Consider the following 20,513-nt stretch of genomic DNA (forward strand, 5'->3'; position numbering starts at 1 on the left):
GACGGCCACCCACACACAAACAGTCGAAATTTATACGAGTTTTCTTTCATGGGGTCGCTCTTTTGTGTGCTACCAAACGTTTTATTTGCATCTTTGCAGAACAAGAAGTGACATAAGAGAAGAATGGAAAATGGAGATGAAGGCTATAGATTAGAAGATGGACAGAGTGAAGAGGGGAGGGTGTGTTTTCACTCCATTACAACCCTGCTCCCCATTGAGAGCGAAGAGGGCCTGGACAATTAACCACAGAACAGAGAGCATGCTGGGTAATTAGCAGGAAGTCAAAGCTCGCATTCCCCTTGAGCGAACAAGTACACACGCTTTTGCATGCCCACACACACACACACACACACACACACACACACACACACACACACACACACACACACACACACACACACACACACACACACACACACACACACACACACACACACACACACACACACACACACACACACACACGCATTGTTCGTTTTCTCAGCTCTCACAAACATGTGGTTGCTTACGGTAGCACTCTGAGAATCGTCATCAGATGTAGAGAACAATTAACAGAGGTCGACTGAAAAACAGTCAGATCTGAGAATGAAACAAAGGGCTGGGAGAGTGAAGGGGGCTCAAGCACGGCGTCATGAGAATTGTACTACAATAGTAGGAAAAAATAACCGGCAGATGGATGGAGTTGAATGGACATTCATGTGTGTTGACTGTTCCTTTGAAGAACGACATGGAAAAACTGTGAGGCAGACTGATGTTTATGAAAAGCATTAATACGCAAATCTAGTACCAGTGTATCATCGATTTTTGCCTGGAGAAAAAACCCTGAGGCGTTGGGGGTGTTACTATGTTTTTTTTAGATATATATTTATCTTTTTAAAGGAACTGTTGACAAATGACCACCAGCGCACTTCAATTTAGCATCTGAAACCATATTGACTTTCTGAAAAAACATTATTGACTTAGTATTTCTAAGCTTTACAAAGGGGAAAAACTGGAGGCAGCTATGTTTTGAGACTAGCATCTAGCAGCTGTTGGTGGCATTGCAAGTTACTGCTGCATTGGCTTTAGTCTCAAGCCATGATGGTTACTGCTTGGTATTAATAAACGTTGACATTTTTTGTGTTTGCTTACTCTTTAAAGTGAATTGCTGAAACAAGGGGAAGCGCATTTAGAAAAGGGAGCTTTGTTTCCTCTCGGATAGTTCTGCATAGAAATGTAGGATATCATGGATCCACTCTGTGAGTGCTAGGTCATATATATCATTAATACAATTTGCATGATATTATGTAGTTTTCATGTGTACATTACAGTAGGGGTAACAGGGCTGGGAACAGATCTTTACTCTCCCCCTTCTTCTTCAGTCTATGGTTCCCACAGGTAGCATTCCCCACAGTAATGCATTTGAAAGTAACCTATAGCGTCCACCCCCCCCTCCCCGCCCCTCCACACACACACCCTCCGCTGCTCTTTCCAGATAAATTGAGATGCCGCTACCTTCTCAGCAATCTTATTTCTCCCCTAGAGTTGTGGCCCACAGAGGAGCGAGCAGGGGGTGCAGGGGAATGTCCTGAGATCACAGGGAGAGATTGAACCTGGCATCAGCTAGCCAAGAGGCTCCAAGGGACCGATTGGAAATCAGGTGCTTTCTTACAAAATGCTGCAACACATGTACACGCACACACACACACACACACACACACACACACACACACACACACACACACACACACACACACACACACACACACACACACACACACACACACACACACACACACACACACACACACACACACACACACACACAGGAGCACCGACCATATATAGCCATCTATCTCACACCGGTAAATGTATCCATGTTCTACGGGTCCCAATCTCCCTCCTTTGCCTTTCTATCTTCTCTCACACACACTCCCCAAAACAATCTCCTTCAATCACCACCTCTCTCCATTTTTCTCCATCTCACTCCCTGTTTATCTCTCCCTCCTCTACCTTAAACCATTCCTTTACACCCCTCCCTCGCCCTCCCGACTTATATTTCTTTCTCTGCTATACCAGCGCTCCCCCCTCCGTCTGTTTCTAGCTCTCTCCCTCTCTGCCAGTCATCCAAGCCCTGGGGTGTTCTTAGGTGATCAATCTTCATCCTCTCAACGCTGTCACACTATTGGGTCAAGCCAAAGCACACACACACACACACACACACACACACACACACACACACACACACACACACACACACACACACACACACACACACACACACACACACACACACACACACACACACACACACACACACACACACACACACACACACACACACACACACACACACATTCACAGTAACAACTGGACAACAAATGCCAAGATTTACATATGATTACAGTGGGGAGCAGTTGGAGTCAAAGAAAACCCACATGCTTGGATGCAGTCATGCACACAAATGTACACAATCACATGCTTCCTCCCTCACATGAACAGGTTGCTTATCATTTCCTATAGCTGCTGGTTATAATGAGATGGAGGGCAGGCTCTGCCAGTATGGGATGGTGTGACTCTCTGGCTCTGACGGGCTGGCTCTGACCCAACCACGAGCTCCAGCAGCTCCAGCCAGCCCAACCAGTCTCCGGCATAGCCTGGACCAAAAAGAAGGGCCCAATCTGGGCTGAAGGGTGGAGCTGGAAACTCTGTGCTGCTCTGGACTCCATTCACAGCGACAGGCTCCGAGCCATGCCCAACCCCACCACCTGAACATGACCAAATACTGGCACTGCAGTGGGTGTGTGGGTGTGTGACGCTTCATTTAAATCTGTAGAGATGGCAATCACAAACAGCCTCGGTACAAAGACGATTTATAGCTTTACACCAATTTTTCTTTCACCGAAGATCACTGCATCATTTGTATGAGCAGAAATCACAAAAATCCGGCCTCTCCTCAAATGATGTTATGGCATATGCGTCACCATGGCCACTTAGGTTTAGATAAGCAATTGCAACTGGAAATAGCTTATTTTTAAAGGTGTGAGTATTCTTGTTTATCAGTTCTTCTTACCCATCATGCATACCGGCACAATGCATCAGCACAGGTTGACCATGGAACTGAGATCAGTGAGGCTGAATTAAACATGGCCAGGCCTCATAAATACTGCACAGGGCCAGCACTCTTGGGAGCGTATATGGGCCCATCAGGGCTGGAAGCCCCAGCGCCCAGCAGGAGAAACACAACTATGGCTTGCAGAGTAAATGCTTAGAGAGCGACTGCGCGCGTGCTAGCAAGCATGTACAAGCAGTGTCCCTCTCACTGCATGCCTCATAAATAGTAATACCCTGCATGAATGCTCTGTTTGCCTGGTAAGTGTTCTTTGTGTACTGGCAAAAGCCCATGTGTAGCGTGTGTGAAATGGTTTGTATTTCCTGTTCCCTCACTCCAGGTTGCATGTGTAATACCTTTGGTGCATGCCAGCTTTTTGTAGGTGTCCTGCTTTCAGATGAGGTAGAGCATTTGAGTGGCACACTTAAATGAATCACAGCCAAGAGCAATTTCCCTTTTGGTGTGGAGGTTCATATGTTGGCTCAGGATCATGGAGGGGAGATGTTCAGTGACACTGTGCAAGATATTCTGTGGTACTGTGCTTGCTCATTGAACTAAAAAGTGTAGATAAATCATTTACAAATGATGCTACGTGTTAAAAAAAAGACCATGCAGACAAATTAGTTGAACTGTTCAACTGAAAAGTTCAGGTCTTCTGCCTTTCTTCTTAGCTTTAGATCGAGATCCAGTGCTGTTGTATGTTATCACTGCCTTGAAGGACTATCAAAGGACATCAGTGGCTCAGACATTCATAAAAGTTGTAACAAGAACAATGGTAATATACAAACTCATCGTGGGGGAGACAATTGGCGATTAATTGAGTAAAAGAATCTTGAGAGATTCCACTTCTGTGTACATTTTAAAAACAAAACCCAAAACATATCTTCTTAGCCTGGCTTTTTCTTCATCGTTAATCGGCAGATTTATTTTTTCATACGAATAATTCACGTCAACATATTTTTTAGAGCTATAGGTTTTGTCTCAAGTACTTTCACACAGAACATGCATATTAGGTGGCGAAAAGCAATGTTTAAACTGTTTTTATTTATTTTTCTGAGCTTTTGCACCACAAATAAAGGCATTAACCAATCACATTTATTCAAATACTGCACTTGAGGCACACATACAGAGGAAATTTCAGACCACTCATACAACTTTCATGGAGCAGACAGACCAGACAGTTTCTTCCAAGTTAGTCTGCTCACCAGTATGAACGGGTCTAAACCCCAAATATTCCCAAGCACAACTCTTTCTATCTGACATCGCCTGCCCGTTTGTCCCGCTGCCGGTTTCATCATCTGTGTCACTTTAAATGTTTACAACAGTATTGAAGTCTTTTACCCACAGCGGTGTAATTTCATACCAGCCATGACAATTTCACAAAAATATTTTTGCAATGAAGAATGAGCTGACACAAATCTATTGGAACTTTTTCTGAACAACTGTTGCACATTTGCATTGCTGCCAGTGTGAGTAGTTTTAATGCAAAATAAAATATTTGCAAATATTTGCAGAGGAGAATTGCATTTTGTGTGTTGTTTATTCATCACTGCCTCCAGTATGTAAAGACTTTTAGGCATTAGTTTGTGTAACTTTGTATACATTTTTTTTGATTTATAACACTTTAATTTAGTATTAACTTAAGCATTAAATTTAGTATTAACATTTAATTGTTTCATCGTCTTGCTGAGTCGTCTTTGCCGTTGTTTGAAGCACTTCGGGCTTGTTTGAAAGGTGCTATATAAATAAAGTTGAGTTGAGTTTAAAAATGGCTTCAGCCGGGTGTAAAGTAAAAAAAATATATATATATGGGTCACAGCACTATTTAAAAGAGCAAACGTTTCCAAATTCAAAGTCAGTTAATTCAAGTATAATTGCCATGATGAGTGGATTCACTTGTGGAGGCAGAATCATTTGTGTGGTAGAGTTTGACTTCGTTGACTGGCTTGATTCACTTTTTGGTCTATATACTGTAGTTTGGTGCACCGGAGTAAAGTTGTCTGATGTGCTGTGGGAGTTGTGGAAAATGGTCTCCACAATATTGACCTTTGAAGGAATGGAAGGCTCAAAGTGGAGCTTTCATCTCAGCATTCTTCATGTAACAAGTTCCCTGTTAGACCGAGTGAAAGAACAGTTCTTATCAGTCCTACTTACTCCACAGCTTTTTTTTTTCTTTCTTTTCTTCACATTTCTATCTGACACCATCACTCTATGTTCACAGTAATGTTGTTGAAGCAAGCAGGGCTCTGACCTTTCAGTCCTCTCTATTGATTACATAAGGCTTATTCCACTGCTGTGCTTACTGTAAGTGGCTCCAGATATCAGCATCAGGCAAACCTGTCAACTGTAAAAAAAAAAAAAAAAAGAAAAAAGACAGAGAACATATTTCTTCTGACCTGGTCTCCAGCGGGACATTGCTGTTGAGAACCCAGCTGTCTTGTAACTGAACTGACTCGGGGGTGGTCGGCCCATCACCCGGGCCAGGAGCTGGGGCGTGGATGGGGTTGCGTCCCCCTCTCAGAGTGTTTCTGTTCAGGCTGTTGGCAGACTGGTGGGACAAGGTGTGGTGGTTGTGCGGAGGGGGCAGTGGAGGCCGTAGTGTGGACTGACTGTGGTGGTTGGCAGCCCCTGAAAGAAAACAAGCACCGAGAGGAATTTAAGAGACACAGTTCTTTGTCAAAGAGAGTGTCAGATTAAAGCAGTTTCATTCAAAATGCTGCAAATCCAAAAGTAGAACAGAAAGGTTATTTGATACTTGTTGTTTACTTCTCAGTATGTCAAAAACAAAGCTCTTCAGTTGGCAAATAACTTCATTAACATTCCATTACGTGCTACTTTTGTCTTTGCAATCATTCGGTTCAGAGAAAGTGTCATATTTTCCAAACGGTCGATAACTTATTTGAGAAGGAAATTGCAGCTAAATAGACATATGAAATTTGATAATCATCTTCTCACATTTTGCTTCACATTTTCCTCTTTCAGTCCTCTTCCTGTTCCTCTCTCACTTTCACACTTTCTTTCCCGTTTTTCTTTTTCACAACTAAGAGAAGGTGTGTGTGTGAGCGATACTAAAGCACTCAGCACAGCATGCACCCTCATCTCTTGCTCTCAGACTTGGGGGGAACCTGTCAGCTAGAATCCAATACCAGCCTTTCCAACAATGAGCTAATGGACTGTTGAGTGAGCGAGCTGAAAAACAAACCCGGATGACTCAGACAAGAACACCCATTCACACATCACCTTTCTATCCCCTTTTCACTCTGTGTCTCTGGGAATCAGTGGGGGGTTGAGCCCATCTTCATCCTGTGTGTGTGTGTGTGTGTGTGTGTGTGTGTGTGTGTGTGTGTGTGTGTGTGTGTGTGTGGCTTCGCACAGGAAAATCAATAAACCACATACAGTACAGGAGAGCTAGACACAACTGCATCACTTCTGGTGCATTAGCATACTTTTCCTTCACACGTTGACAGGTGCATGTACTAAATGCACAGCTGGTCAAGATAAAAATTCATGAACTACACATTTGATTTACAAAAAAAAAAAAAAAAAAAAGACTTCAAGTATTATGACAAACAGTCCACACTTGCTGTCCGAATAGAAATGTTGATATTCCTGAAAAACACACAGTCACTGATGTTCCATTTTGGCTTTGAAATCTGGCTTTACAACAAAGTTTCCTTTTTTCTGATTTCGATACTACGCGTTTCACTTTAATCATTATTTTACACATCTAAGCGTGGATTATATTATAAAGACTGTTTGTTTCCACGTTGCCTTTCTCATCTTGATCAAAGGTTGGAGTATGTGCACATATGTGTGGGGTGAAAACAACAAAAGCAACTGCTTTGTCAAGCTGCGTGATCACACTTGCCCTCCTCTGTTTGTCATCCTCTCTTGAGTTAGATAAGAGAAGAAACGGTGTGTGAGAGGAAGAGAGACGTGTGGACGTGTTGCACTCTCCTGTCCGCTTTTCTGCTTTGATATTTCCCAGTCTTGAGAAGAAGCATAAATTATAGCAACTCCACACACACACAAACTGAAAGGCAAAGGCACGCGGCGAGCACATCATGCAAATAAATCCAGGAATTCAAATGTATTTATAGAGCTGTCTCCGCCATGAGATGACCAACTTTCCCTTCGCCTATAGATGGGTGTTTAGAACAGATAGGGGGCAGTGAGCTCCCGTGCAACTCCAGCTGACATGGCAACCGGTTTGTAAGGTGACCTGATTCCTCTGCGGTACCAGAGGGACACAGGTGTCACCAACATGGCCGCCGAAGAACAGATGCTTGTGAAAGGGGAGAAGAGGGGAAGAAGATGCGAGGAGGATGGGGCCTGGCCTCCGATACACGGGAGAGACGCAAAACATCTGTTTGCCCGTGCAAAGATGCTCTTGGGAGAAACAGATACACGTACATGCATGCGTCCACTCACATATGCAAACATGCATGCAGCTACACACCTGCAGGAAAAGCCAAACTCTTGCATCATACATGCAGAGTGTAAATTGATCTTAAAGTATGCAGTGAGTTTTATTTCTTGAACTTCCCTCCTCCTTCTCCTCCCTCCTGTAGAGCCTCATTTCTTCCTCAGGTTTGTTTCCTTCTCTTTCATCTTGCTTTTATTTGCATTTTGTTTGTGTCCTTTGCCAAGATGTAAAGCACTTTGAGATAAACCTTGTTTGTTAAAAGCACTTTATAAATAAATTTGACTCGACTTCCCCTCCCTGCAATGCCCCTGTAAATGTGAAATAGCTCCTACTGCACCTTATCTGCATAAATACTTTTATCTGGCTTAGGCATAACAAGAATGCACAAAACAAAAAGCCATATACTGGGGGAAAAAAAAAGAAGCTTGCACGCACACATGGACACAGTCCCAGTGATGTAAAAAATAAAAGTAGGCACCCCCATGTTCATACACACTAGCCTGCTGTCTCCCATGTTTAAATCTGCGTACAAAAATGCATGCCTTTCCCCATTGTTCACTTTCCTGCCATAAATATTGAACAGTTTTTTCATTCAAATATGGATGAATAATATATGGCACACCTTGTATGGAAGAGAAATACATTTTTTCTGGTTTTCCATGAACTGCTGTGGCTTGAGTGTGTGCAAATCTCTGTGGGGTGTGTTGATATTTTTGCCTGTTCGCGTTCGTGCATGTGCGCTCGCGGGCACCGTGCACCATGAGTCTATCCAGCCACTGCATTGTTTCGCAGGGACTGAGTCATATCCTGTATTGTTGCGGAGACTCGCATCTACATTTTGTAATAAATATATTTCGCTTGCCGCCTCAAAGACAAAATGAAAATCCCATTATCTATCATCTAGCAGCCAATTCTATTTCGTCTCCAGATAATGTCGGAAAGGTTTAAATTGTGGTGAAAGTATTGTCTGTAATTCTTTGCATTTACTCTCTTTATAGCCTCCTGGGACCGCCACAACTGTCACAGCTTTCAGGTTACAGTAACTCCACTGAATTCTTACATGATAGAACATGATTGTTTCTTTTGTTGTTCACTGAATCAATACTTGCAGAATAAAGTAGATAAACGACGAATTACTAATGTTTTCCTCTTGTTATTGTAGAGACGTACGGCCGCAGAAAAAACTGTTTTAAAAAAAACAACCACAACAACACTTTTAATCTTCCAAAAGTCACACAACCTTTAAGTTCAAAGAAATTCTGTCTTGACGGGCTGCAAAATATTTATGATCAGAGACAAATTGCTTTCTTATTTTTCTGCTACAGCACGGGAGATTGATGTCAAAGAAAATCATTCTCATGTAGCCTACTACAAATCCATAAAAAGAATCCTAAGAGCTCGCCAGAGAAAACACAAACATATGAAGAGCTCGAGGAGGCAGAAGCTGATGTACAAGGCCGTTTTGTTTTGTTATTTTGGCCTCAGAAACAAATCTGACTAACCACTGGAAGTAAGGGGCTGCGGCGAGTAGTCCGGAGTTCTGGATGTAAATGGGTCCAATAAATTAAGATAGGGGACTTATTCAGATGAATTGCTAAACTACAACCTGCAGGTAAGCTAATAGGAACAACCGTTTTACCAGGAACCCAGGCAGATAAAAGACAAAACATGCAACAAGGAAATAGAGCAATTAGTGAGCAGCCAAGCACATCACATTTTATTCCACTCTATCTTTTTCTCCTTCCTTTCTTTCCTCCTATCTTTCACTTGCCAGCATGAGTAAACAGCGATCATGAAAAGATTTTCTCAACAGCTCTCTGTTTTGTTTTCACAGCCACTTTTTGTGGAGAAGCTCAGAGCCTTTCTGACTGCTGTTGAAGCCTGACCCAGTTTATTCTGTCCAAGGTCTCCTGCGACTGGAGAGAGGGGACTATAGCTGTAAGCTGGTGAGTTTGGCTCAGGCTAATCCCTGGAAGTTCATTATGCTCACCAATTCAAAGAAGCCTCATTCAGCAGAGGAGTATTAGCCTGTCTGCTAACCTGCCTCCTCTGTAAAGCACACGGTGAGCGCACACACACACACACACACACACACACACACACACACACACACACACACACACACACACACACACACACACACACACACACACACACACACACACACACACACACACACACACACACACACACACACACACACACACACATCAGTTAAAGGCAGGGGCTCGCTACACCATATTAATCTCACAGTGTGTGGGTGTGTGTGGCCAGCTGGCAGCAGGAACTGACCGAGGGAGTGTGTTTTGCAGCCCTGGATGGGCAAACTGTTTATTGACATTTTCTGTGGTTAACAGAGAAAAGTCATGGGGCAGGATGTGCACCTATGTGTGTGTATGTGTGTGTGTGCAGGACAGAAATGCCCATTCAGCAGTTAAAAAGGGATCATTGCAGGGCTCAGCTTCCCCCCACCCCTGCTCCCTATCCTCCCTTTATCCTTCTCACCCCCCTCCACATCTCTCCATCTCTTTATTTCACGCCCCATATCTCCACTTCCACTGTCTTTTTTTTTTTTTTTCTGTAAAAAAAAGTGCAGCACCAACCTTCATTGTTTTTCATGCACCTCCTCTCTAGACTAATTGTTATGCTCCCTGCGTTTTAGGGTGGTGGTATATTCCCATGTGCTGGTGCTTCATACGTCCTCTGTCTCAGAATGTCACATGCTCCTCATTTGTCATTCTTCTCAGAGCTCAGAGGCTCAGCACGGAAGGAGAGCTCGAGGTGAAACCAAGTCGCACACAGAAACACACACGTGCTGACAAAGGCTTAATTCTCACATAGGTTTTATTATACACAAATGCATACCGTCTTAAAATAAAAAGAGATAAGGTTAAAAACATACATTTACGCACTCTCTCTCTCTCTCACACACACACACACACACACACACACACACACACACACACACACACACACACACACACACACACACACACACACACACCGCCTCTGCCTTGGCTAGTCATCTCTGTCTAATTAGGAGGCAATAATCCGCTAGAGAAGAGTCATCAAATTCAGCCAAAAACAAACACTCTCCAAGAGCAGAAATGCATGTGTGCATTTCACCCACAATGCATATAGGCCCACACGTGCATGGTGTACACACACACACACACACACAAATCATCCCTCCGTTACACAAATGTCACCATTACATAAGCACCATTAGGAAGACTAACATTAGTGGAGAAGTGAATGCGTCATTGTTGTGCCTTTGTTTCTGTAGATTCGTTTCAACAAAGCCATTAAACATGAATTGCTTCGGCAGTGACTTGAGGTGGCTTCCCTGGCAGCACATAGCTAGCCACTTTAGAAGATGCTCGGTCTAAAAATAGCCTCGTGTTCCCCATGCATAATGAATGGCCAGAGACAGCGCTAACGCTAGCTCTTTCCAGGAGCGATCTGCTACGCTCCGTTTGGCCGTCTCAGCTCTCCCGGTGCTCCGAGGGAGCGTTCCCAGACAGGTGCTCCGAGCCAGACAGTATTCCCATATAAACATTTGCAGACCAATTCCCAGCCAATCCTCAGCAACAACGTTCCGTTCCCATTCACCTGTCATGCTTCACTAGGAACACAAGTCATGTCTGTCCACCTGTTAGCTTCGGTAATGGTGGACTACTTTAGTGGAGTACACACACACACACACACACACACACACACACACACACACACACACACACACACACACACACACACACACACACACACACACACACACACACACACACACACACACACACACACACACACACACACACACACACACACACAAGCAGCATGCAGCTTCCTGAGGATTATCTCGCTGTGGTCAGTTTCTGCCTGGCTTGGTAAGGCTCATTTCCTGCCCAGCATCCACTCTCTACAGGACAACACCAAACACACACTCAGACAGGCATGAACTTTTAGAGCACATGCATAAGCAGCAGCGAGTTATAGGTGTTTTATTTTACCACAGGCATTCCTGTGCCTTCCTACATGCCAGGGTGTGTTTATGCAGTGCCAGACTGCCACTCTAAACTCATTTAGGTCGAATTTAATGGATGCCCAAAGCCAAGGACTCTCTCTGCACCCATTAGATCAGCAGTCCTGGCTGGGAAACATGGCAATTTGCAATTTCATCTCAATGTTGTTCTCCCTCCATCCAAATATCTCGCTTTCACAATCTAAGCTCTCATCAGTTCACCCTTTTTTTATTCACATCCCCTCCTTTATTTCCTCTTTGTCTCTTTGGCTTCCTATGTATCTTGGTCTCCGTCTCCCTTTCAGGCACTTTCTCCATCTATTTTTACTGGTGTGCTTTTGGATGCTTTCTTCTCTCTCTCCTTTTTGATTTTTTCCATGCAAGATGTCTCATTAAACAACTTCAAAAGTCAAAGTTTGGCTTTCTCTATCTCTGCTCCCATTTGCCTCTTTGTGCCTCTATTTTCCAGCTTCTCTGTCATTTTCTTCTCCCTTTCTTTGTCTCTCTTGCTCGCTGTCTGCGCGTACATGCTCGGCAGAGACTGAAAGAAGCCCCAGAACAGAAAGTGTGGGTGTATGTGAACAAGAATGAGAGAACGAGAGAGTGTGCCTGCGAGCCTCACTCTCCCTCTTTGCCAGTGTCTGCCATTAGGGTGTCAGTGGCAGAGTGAATTTATTTGCTGTGCGGTTACTGGGCTAATGATTGATGTTGCCCCAGCAAACAGTAAACCAATTAGAAGGCTGATGTAACGTCATTTTAAAAGCCTCCTAATCACGTTGCTCTTGAACCTGGGACCCGGGCCTTCCCTAATGAAGATTTATACTGGATCAAAGGAGAGCCTAACGCCATTAACAATAGATTGTATTCCACCAAAAATCACATTAGGATTTCTCTGCCCACCCCTCTCCCTCCCGTCAGGCCTCTGCTAAATATATCTCCTGATTACAAGTGCAGATGCACAAAGGAATGGAGGAACAGGGGAAGAGCGGGAAACGGAGGCAGAGAGGTACAGAGAGGCAGGGAGTTGTCCCACAGTAGCTAATTGTTGGGAATAAATGCGTATACTGATGAACAAAGTCATCACTGCAGATGTTTAATGTGTGTGTGTGTGTGTGTGTGCACATGTGGGGGGAAATAGCTGTGAGGTGCTGATATAAGCACACAGGGCCTATAACAGCCAACAAGAGGGAGTCTAGTGATGAAAGAGAAAGCTTGGAGCTGGGGAAACTAACTAGTTTGTCTTTGCTACGCTGATCCTCCTGCTGGCACTTAAAATTCATCATCCCCTTACCTTTCACTTTCTGGTGGATTATTAATGTCATATGAAAAATAAGTACAAGTACACCTACTCACTGGCAACCGATCTGCACTCTGCAGACTGTAGGGGTTGCTTTCACTTGCATTATTGTTTTCTGGTAATCGCTGACAAAGGTGGGAGGGTTGCATTTAAAACGTAATCCATTAACAAATCACCAATTGTCTGCTTTAAATTGTCATGTGAGCCACAAAAGAAGTCAAGTTTGAGGAACAGAGACAGTTTTCTTTTGTAAGTGCCTGATTATTCAAAACCTGAAGGAATTTGCATTTTAAATGTTAATTATTATACAGAGCTATTATCCACACACCTGAACCTATACACTGCATTGTACTTTACTGTTGATACACTCTTCATTAGGATATGAATAGAAATGTGAGAAAATGTCAAATTCACCCACAAATGATCACAATTAGGTTTATTTCCTTCCAGTTAAACCACAATATCTATTATTGACCGCGATAGGAATTAATACCCATCTTAAATCTCCAACTGCACCTTTTGTAACCTGTTACTATTTTTGAACAAAGTCCCTTTAGTTTGATTCCCAGCCCTGCAAACAAATGCTGACTTCAGAGGAATGCAGAAAAGCAGAAAGAAAATGCTTAGACCAGAACAAGATGTGACATTAAATCAAAGCAAAAGATTGCTTGGCATTTTACAGAGCAACGACTAAATCAGATCAGGAAACGGACACATGATGAGGTAATGCAGTGACCCAGGTGATGGATGACATATTGATGCAAAACAGAAAATGAATGGAAGGATAAAAGAATGGCTGAATGGAGCGCTCTCTTACCCGTGGAGGAGGGTTGGGCGCGGAGCAAGTATGAGTCATCCGGGTGGGGCTCCAGGTGAGAGTGGGTGGAGTTTTTCTCCAGCAGGGGCACTTGGCATTCCCTGATCGGTGGAGACGGGCCGGGGGAGGGGTGGTGGGGGACGGACGAGGAGGACGGAAGGGACGGAGGGAGCAGGGTGGAGGAAGAGGTTGGAGGGAGTGGGCGACCTGGAGGATGGAGGGACGAGAAAAGAGGGGAGAGAAGGACGGAGGGGACGTTAGACAAAACAAATGACTGACAGTGATACAGAGGCCTGTTCAGAGTGGCAGGGTTCATTAAATATGTGTATAACTTGAATGAATTCCTTAAAGGGTAATTTCACTCAAATTACAGAAATATATATATATATATATATATATATATATATATATATATATATTTTTTTTTTTTTTTCTTTTCCTGGTATCTCTCCCAACTTTCAGGTAACAATCTAAATTGTTGGCCCATTTCATTGACGGGGAGTGGATATGAATGAAACTATTTTCTATCAAATATGAAGTTTCTGTGAAAACAATGTGTTCTATGATGGTACATTGTTTCTGGTAAAGACATGTCAATATGTCTGATTAAAAGCAAACATTTGCTCATTATTACCATGCTTCTTCGAACAGGCCCTGATAACAGCAATGAAAAGCAGCTTGGATACAAACACAGGAAGGTTGCAGAGGTTGAAGAGACTCAACATAGAGACAGATTTACAAAGGAAGCTGACAGATCCACAAAATGAACAACAAAGAGATTTCTATCCTTCCATTGAAAACACTGCTGACTCCGCTGAAGTTATAGAAATTCTAGCGACATTTTCACAAATTTTCCTCGACAATCTAACTGATTTATATAAAGATTTCAAAATATCTTTTACTCCATACACACACTAGAAACAATGCAAAGCCATATCTCCCAATGTAAACACATAAATAATAGCAGGAACATGACATTATTGCTGAACAGCAGCCCCACCAAGGTAATACAAAAAAATGCCAAAAGGTGATCCCAAGTATACGAGTCATAAACTCCAATTTATGTCAGTTATGCACTGATATCTGCCGACATTTGCCACCATACTTTACTGGTGATACTAGACGAAATGATAAAAAAAATAGCAGGGGCATATTAAAGCTGAGCAAGCGTGCACTTTTATAAAATTCAACTTTTTATTTCAAAGTGGAAGAATTCCTCTTCTTTAAAATGTTATACAGCCCCTCTTGGAAACGAATGGTGGAAGAAGGTATTCGTGAGAACCTACATCCATTGTGCAATCGTCCTCTACATGGGTAAGACAAAAGAAAGTTAACAGCCAAGTCTTTAAATAGTAGGAGCCATGGGATGCGTGGACACAATCAGGCTGTCCCATACACCAGAGAGAAGAGAGGGATGGAGAGAATTCTCTCTACTCTCCAAAGGTTTGGTATCAAGGACAAAGACAAATCTAATAAATTCTATTTAGAGACGGCTCAAAATATAGAATAATTATGTCTGCCATATTTGCAGCTCAATCAATCAACAATATGGTAAGAATGAGGCCACCGAGTCCAGTCAATCCACCGAAGGACCCAGGTTATTAGAACTACTAATTAGGTAGTCAACCAAAGATGTGTTAGCATAATCACCTATTTTCTCCTGATTCCACGTTCACAATGATTGCCCCAGGTGATTAACAAATAATACTATTCACAAATAAAACTGTTTTTCTTTTCTGAGTGACGCTTTTGTCCTTCACTTTCTAAAGCGAAAATGTAAGGGGGTGGAGAAGTACAAAATAGGCTAGCACAACTTTAGTTTCACAAACTTTTCTTTCTTTCGCCACAGAACTTAGAACTTGGATAAGTTGTAATGCGAAGCCTTTCAGTGTCTTTTCTTTCCGTCATACTTTTTTATCTTTCTTTTTTTTTCATACAGAAGAAGAATGGACGAGAAAGACTGAAAAGCACTGAGACCTTGAAGAAAAAGACGAGAGTTGAACAATTTATCATCAGTCTTTTTTCCCCCCTCCTTTTCTTACTGACAGAAACAGAATACAGATGTGTGGTGTGATTGTAGTTTGACAGCATTCACCTTCCCATCACAGAGTATTGACATAAATCAAAATCTGTAAAGGCCATGATAGATGAGGGACTTGCTTTTTGGTGACGGTGCAATACTGCCTACATCAGGGAAACAGTACCTGGGTGAGGGAGGGAGGAAGATCAATGAAGACATCATGTAAGAAACAAAGCGGTAGGGCATAGTTGTTGGCTAACTTGCCTGTCTGTGCTGCATCGAAATTAAACGCATTAATCACAGTAAATACATGTTTGACTCCAGATGCCATCAAGGCTTTGTAAAGATGCATTTGATAGAAACAGAGGCAGACTGATGCCTCTGTCCTGCTGTCCAAACTGCTCCGGCTTAGAGCTTTGCGTCATGGAAACCAGAGCTAGGATCGATCCACAGCCCCACGTTAACTACACCCCAGAGAGATGCCAGCCTTGTCTTCTGTTTAGGTATGTGTGTGTGTCTGTGTCTGTGTGTGTGTGTGTGTGTGTGTGTGTGTGTGTGTGTGTGTGTATACGGTCAATCTCATCAGAGCAAACAGAGAAAAATGGATAAACAATGGCAAAGCAAACAATGTGGCAGACAGGAGGGGAACGGAGATGGACGGGGAGGGACAGTGAGAAATGGCTGGAGAAGGGGGAGGGACGGCGAGGTCACCGGGGCAGCTGGGAGACTGGGAGAGAAATGAATGGAGAGAGAAGGGGGACAGGGAAAAGAGGACACTCCAGAAGGTATGAACTGACAAAACGTATTGGCAATAAAAAAAAAAACAGGGAAGAAAGCATTAGAGGAGGGCAATTAGGAGGTGAAGAGGCAATAAGAGGCGACGGAGCAGAATGGAGGACATGAAAAAAGGATTAAAGAGAAAAGAAAAAAAGTCATTGATCTCAATGAATCGATCAGTCACTCTTCTCAGGATGGAGAGAAATATTTGCATATTTCAGAGGGCGTATAATGAGGCTTTTGGTGACAGCGGGCAATGAAAAATGTCTACACACCTTTAAGACTCGCTGTTGCATGTTTTCATTCCGTGTATATACAATTATGTGCATGCAAGCTCGTGCACGTAAGGTTATGCGTGTGCGAATGCAGTTATTAATATTTTAAATTACTTTAATTACCAAAAAGGAAAAATTGCACTAGTTGGCCAAAAGCAATTAAGGGAACTTTAATCTCCTTAGCAATTATGCTGTGGGGCATCCTTAACTCAGTCATTTCTGCCCGCTACACTTCTGGAAAGGTCAGTGGAAATTGCTTTGTGTTATTAGAACAAAGACTTGGCAATGAGCTCACGTGGTTCTCTTGACGATTTGTTCATTGCCATCCTTCAGCCGCCTCCCCGGCCATCTGTATACATCTCTCAGTTCTCCTCTCCGTGCCCGTCTCTCACTCTCTGAATCCGCAGTTCTCTCGCAAGTGTTGATTAGTGTGAAGAAGAAGTGTATCATGGGGAAAAAAAAAAAAAAATCTAGGCATCCTAAGACTGTAGCACTGTATTAAAAGCATTAGCAGTGTCCCTTGATGATTTGACAACAATGTAAAAACACAATCATCATTAGATTGTGGTGTGAGCACCAGACATTGACTTGTATGAGTCATACAAGTGTAAAAGCTTTGCTTGGTGCTGTGCTACTGTATGTCTCCACTGGATCATCTCATTGTGAGCTTTGTATTATCTATTGTTTATACACAAAACCATTCCTTACTGTGAAGTGGCATTATACATTAAATATAAGTCTACTTGTTGACTTAGTCTCTTCTCTTCTCTTCTCTTCTCTTCTCTTCTCTTCTCTTCTCTTCTCTTCTCTTCTCTTCTCTTCTCTTCTCTTCTCTTCTCTTCTCTTCTCTTCTCTTCTCTTCTCTTCTCTTCTCTTCTCTTCTCTTCTCTTCTCTCTGTCCTTGTCTCTATTTCTGTCCCTCCCTCCTTCCCTCCTCTCCCTCCCTCCGTCGCTCCTGCCTCAATCCGTCCACCCATCCACCCATCTGGCTGAGGTGAGGAGTAGTAGGCCGAGGAGAGGAGAGTGGAGTGGAGCGAGGGATGGAGCGACAGCTGGAGCCCAGTCAGACAAGGAGAGACAAATTACCCCTCTAACGAGAGCCATTCATCATCTCTTCATCTCTCGCTTCTTTCATCCCTCTCTTCCTCCATACCTCTACATGAAATACAGCGCACCTGGATAGCAACTGGAAAAAAAAAACACACACCGATCTACCACACAACTTTACACTTCTGATTTTGTTCTCATTTAGTTGCTGCTCGTGCGGCTTGTGCTGCTAAGTCAATCAGCATGTGCTTCAACGATGACAGAAAATGCCGAAGAATAAAAAAGCGGGGCGAAACAACAAGATAAGGGCGATGTGAAATGATTGAATGAGCTGTGCGCGGGGTAAGAGGGAGGAAAAAGGAGCGACACACCCATGCTGGCACATGCAGAGACTCATTACCATGGCTGCTGTCAGCACAGATGTTGGACTGAGGGGGAGCTGTCAGTCAGTGTGTGTGTGTGTCTAACTATACACATATATGTGAGTGCAAATGCCAGATAGTGCCTGACACTGATCTGAGGGCTATTTAGACAGCTGCTGACACAATGGGCCTTTTTTTCTCTATTTATCTATACAGTGCAGTTTGTCTCCTCCATCTCATCTCTCTTCCTGCTCCCCCCTCTCTTTTCCCTCCCTCCCCACTCCCTTTTTCTCAAGTCCTCGCCTCCTCTTTCCTCTTATTCATTGCTTTTTCATATTTCACATTTAGTGCGACTGTGGCAAGATGCACACCTGTTGTTGCCTGCATGTGTGAGCAACAAATGGATGTTGCAGCCTCTCCAGGAATGGTTTGAGTTCATCTTCTTCATACCGCAAATGATCCCCCCCTCCTCCTCCGCCCATTCCTTTCGTAATCAGTGCCATCGTAGAAAATGAGTGATAAAAGGAGTAAAGAGGGAGAGGAGAGACGAGAAGATGATTCAACAGACGTGTTTTAATTAATAAAGTTGGGCTTCCATAGCCTAAAGAGATGATTGTATCACTGCTCTCTCTTTGATGTGTAACAGAGTGTCTGGGTTCTTCTCTGGCCTCCAGCTCTCCCCTGCTCGTGCTCAGCTCCTCTCTTTCATCTCGCCCCCGTCACCTCATTGCTTCACAGCAACGGGGGTCCTCTTCCCAAAGAGGCAGATCCCCCCCACACAAGCAGCCTTAAGCCGGGGCTGAAGATGCCTTCCAGTTGAGAAAAGGGTGCTATCCAGACTTACAGTATCACTGCTCTGCTGTACATGATGGCGTTTCTCGATTTTAGCCTTTTAAATTCCTTTCAGAATCACTGACGCTCATCATTTGAAGCACGTCCATCATCCATTATCCATAGGGAGCCTATCCCAGCTCACTTTGGGCGAAGGCAGGGTACACCCTGGACAGGTTGCCAGTCTATCACAGGGCTGACACTTATAGACAGACAGAAACAAAGACCATTCACACCAAAGGGCAATTTCTAGAACCACCAATTAACCTGAGGTGCATGTTTTTGGATGGTGGGAGGAAGCCGGAGTACCCGGAGAGAACCCACACAAGCACAGGGAGAACATGCAAACTCCACACAGAAAGGCCTGGGCCCAAATTTGAACCCGGAACTTTTTTGCTGTGAGGCGACAATGCTAACCACTGCACCACTGTGTTGCCACCCATTTGAAGCACGTTTCATTTAAAAAGATCCGTTTTTTTTTTTTTTTTAAATGACAAAACAATTTTCCCTTAAACTTCTTACAGGTTGTTTTTGCTGATACATTAGTCACTGTCACTGTAGTCCACATGTAACTGATTGCATTTGAACTGAATTCAAACTGTCAAATTATCCTGGGTGACTACTCCTCTCAATCAGCCCCTGAGTTGTGGGGTAGCTCAAGGGTCCATTCTGGATCCAATTCAGTAGTCATTATATATGCTGTCTCTCAGGTATTTATTTAAAACACACGTCACTTTTATGCTGATGATACTCAGACTTTCATGCAATCTCAATTCCAACATGTAGTGTTCAACAGATAACTAGACATATACCTACAGTTTATGCTTTTTTTCACCAAATCAGCTGAGCTACTCCACAAACAGCTCATGTATCCCTTGGAGTGTGCAAACGATGTGGGCATTAGTGGTTAACAGTAAATTATGATAGATAAAAGAAAAACACGACAATTATTAGTTTTACATACAATATTTAGCGGAAATTGGTTTAATGGACGTTTGGAAAGCGGATTGGTTTTCCTCTTTAAAATGAAAGCTGAGCAAAAGGAATTCTCATTTGAACAAATATGACTTGGAAACTTGGAAAATTACAGTCAATTCAATAGGTTGTGCACAAAAAGATTGATCTGAAAAGAAAATCGCATGGAGAGCAGAGAGATGAAGAGATGAAGGCAGAACACCTCGAAGGACTTTCGTCTTGTTCCATCTTTTCAATCACAAATCAAACTCTATTGAAGATTGCACTGTGGTCATTCTGAAGTAATAGGTTCTCATGATAAGTGGTCTCTAAACAATATCCTTTGGCCTCCATATAACATAGTTTATAGGAATAATGGAGACTAATTACAAACTAATACAATACTAAGAGAACTTTAAAAAGAAAGGGAAGGAGATGATGAATTGAATACCTTGATTGTCACATCAAGGATATGATGCCCTACCAAAGAGACAGACATAGACCGGAAAACCTTTAAAGAGTAACATATGTAAAATCTATTGATTTATTTTCTTTTTAAATTATAAAAATATACACACACACACTGCCAACATAA

At 43.0% G+C, this 20,513-nt stretch overlaps 1 protein-coding gene across 8 annotated transcripts in view; it reads right to left on the reverse strand.

The window, feature by feature from the left end:
* tenm2a (teneurin transmembrane protein 2a) overlaps positions 1-20,513 on the reverse strand; it is a 203,079-nt gene that overhangs the window by 48,391 nt on the left and 134,175 nt on the right. For 5 of the 8 annotated variants that reach the window (XM_069696820.1, XM_069696824.1, XM_069696823.1 and 2 more), the window contains 2 exons: positions 13,653-13,859; positions 5,488-5,719 (listed from right to left, as the gene is read on the reverse strand). In XM_069696820.1, the coding sequence (XP_069552921.1) occupies positions 5,488-5,719; positions 13,653-13,859 (439 nt within the window). Of the gene's footprint in view, positions 1-5,487; positions 5,720-13,652; positions 13,860-18,504; positions 18,536-20,513 lie in introns of those variants that run through there. The other 3 variants (XM_069696825.1, XM_069696828.1, XM_069696827.1) reach the window with 2 other exon arrangements.

The sequence above is a fragment of the Brachyistius frenatus genome, unplaced genomic scaffold (assembly GCF_029030835.1).
Source record: "Brachyistius frenatus isolate BFR_SWC_R1_liver_20210118 unplaced genomic scaffold, ASM2903083v1 Contig_22, whole genome shotgun sequence".
NCBI classification, from domain to species: domain Eukaryota; kingdom Metazoa; phylum Chordata; class Actinopteri; family Embiotocidae; genus Brachyistius; species Brachyistius frenatus.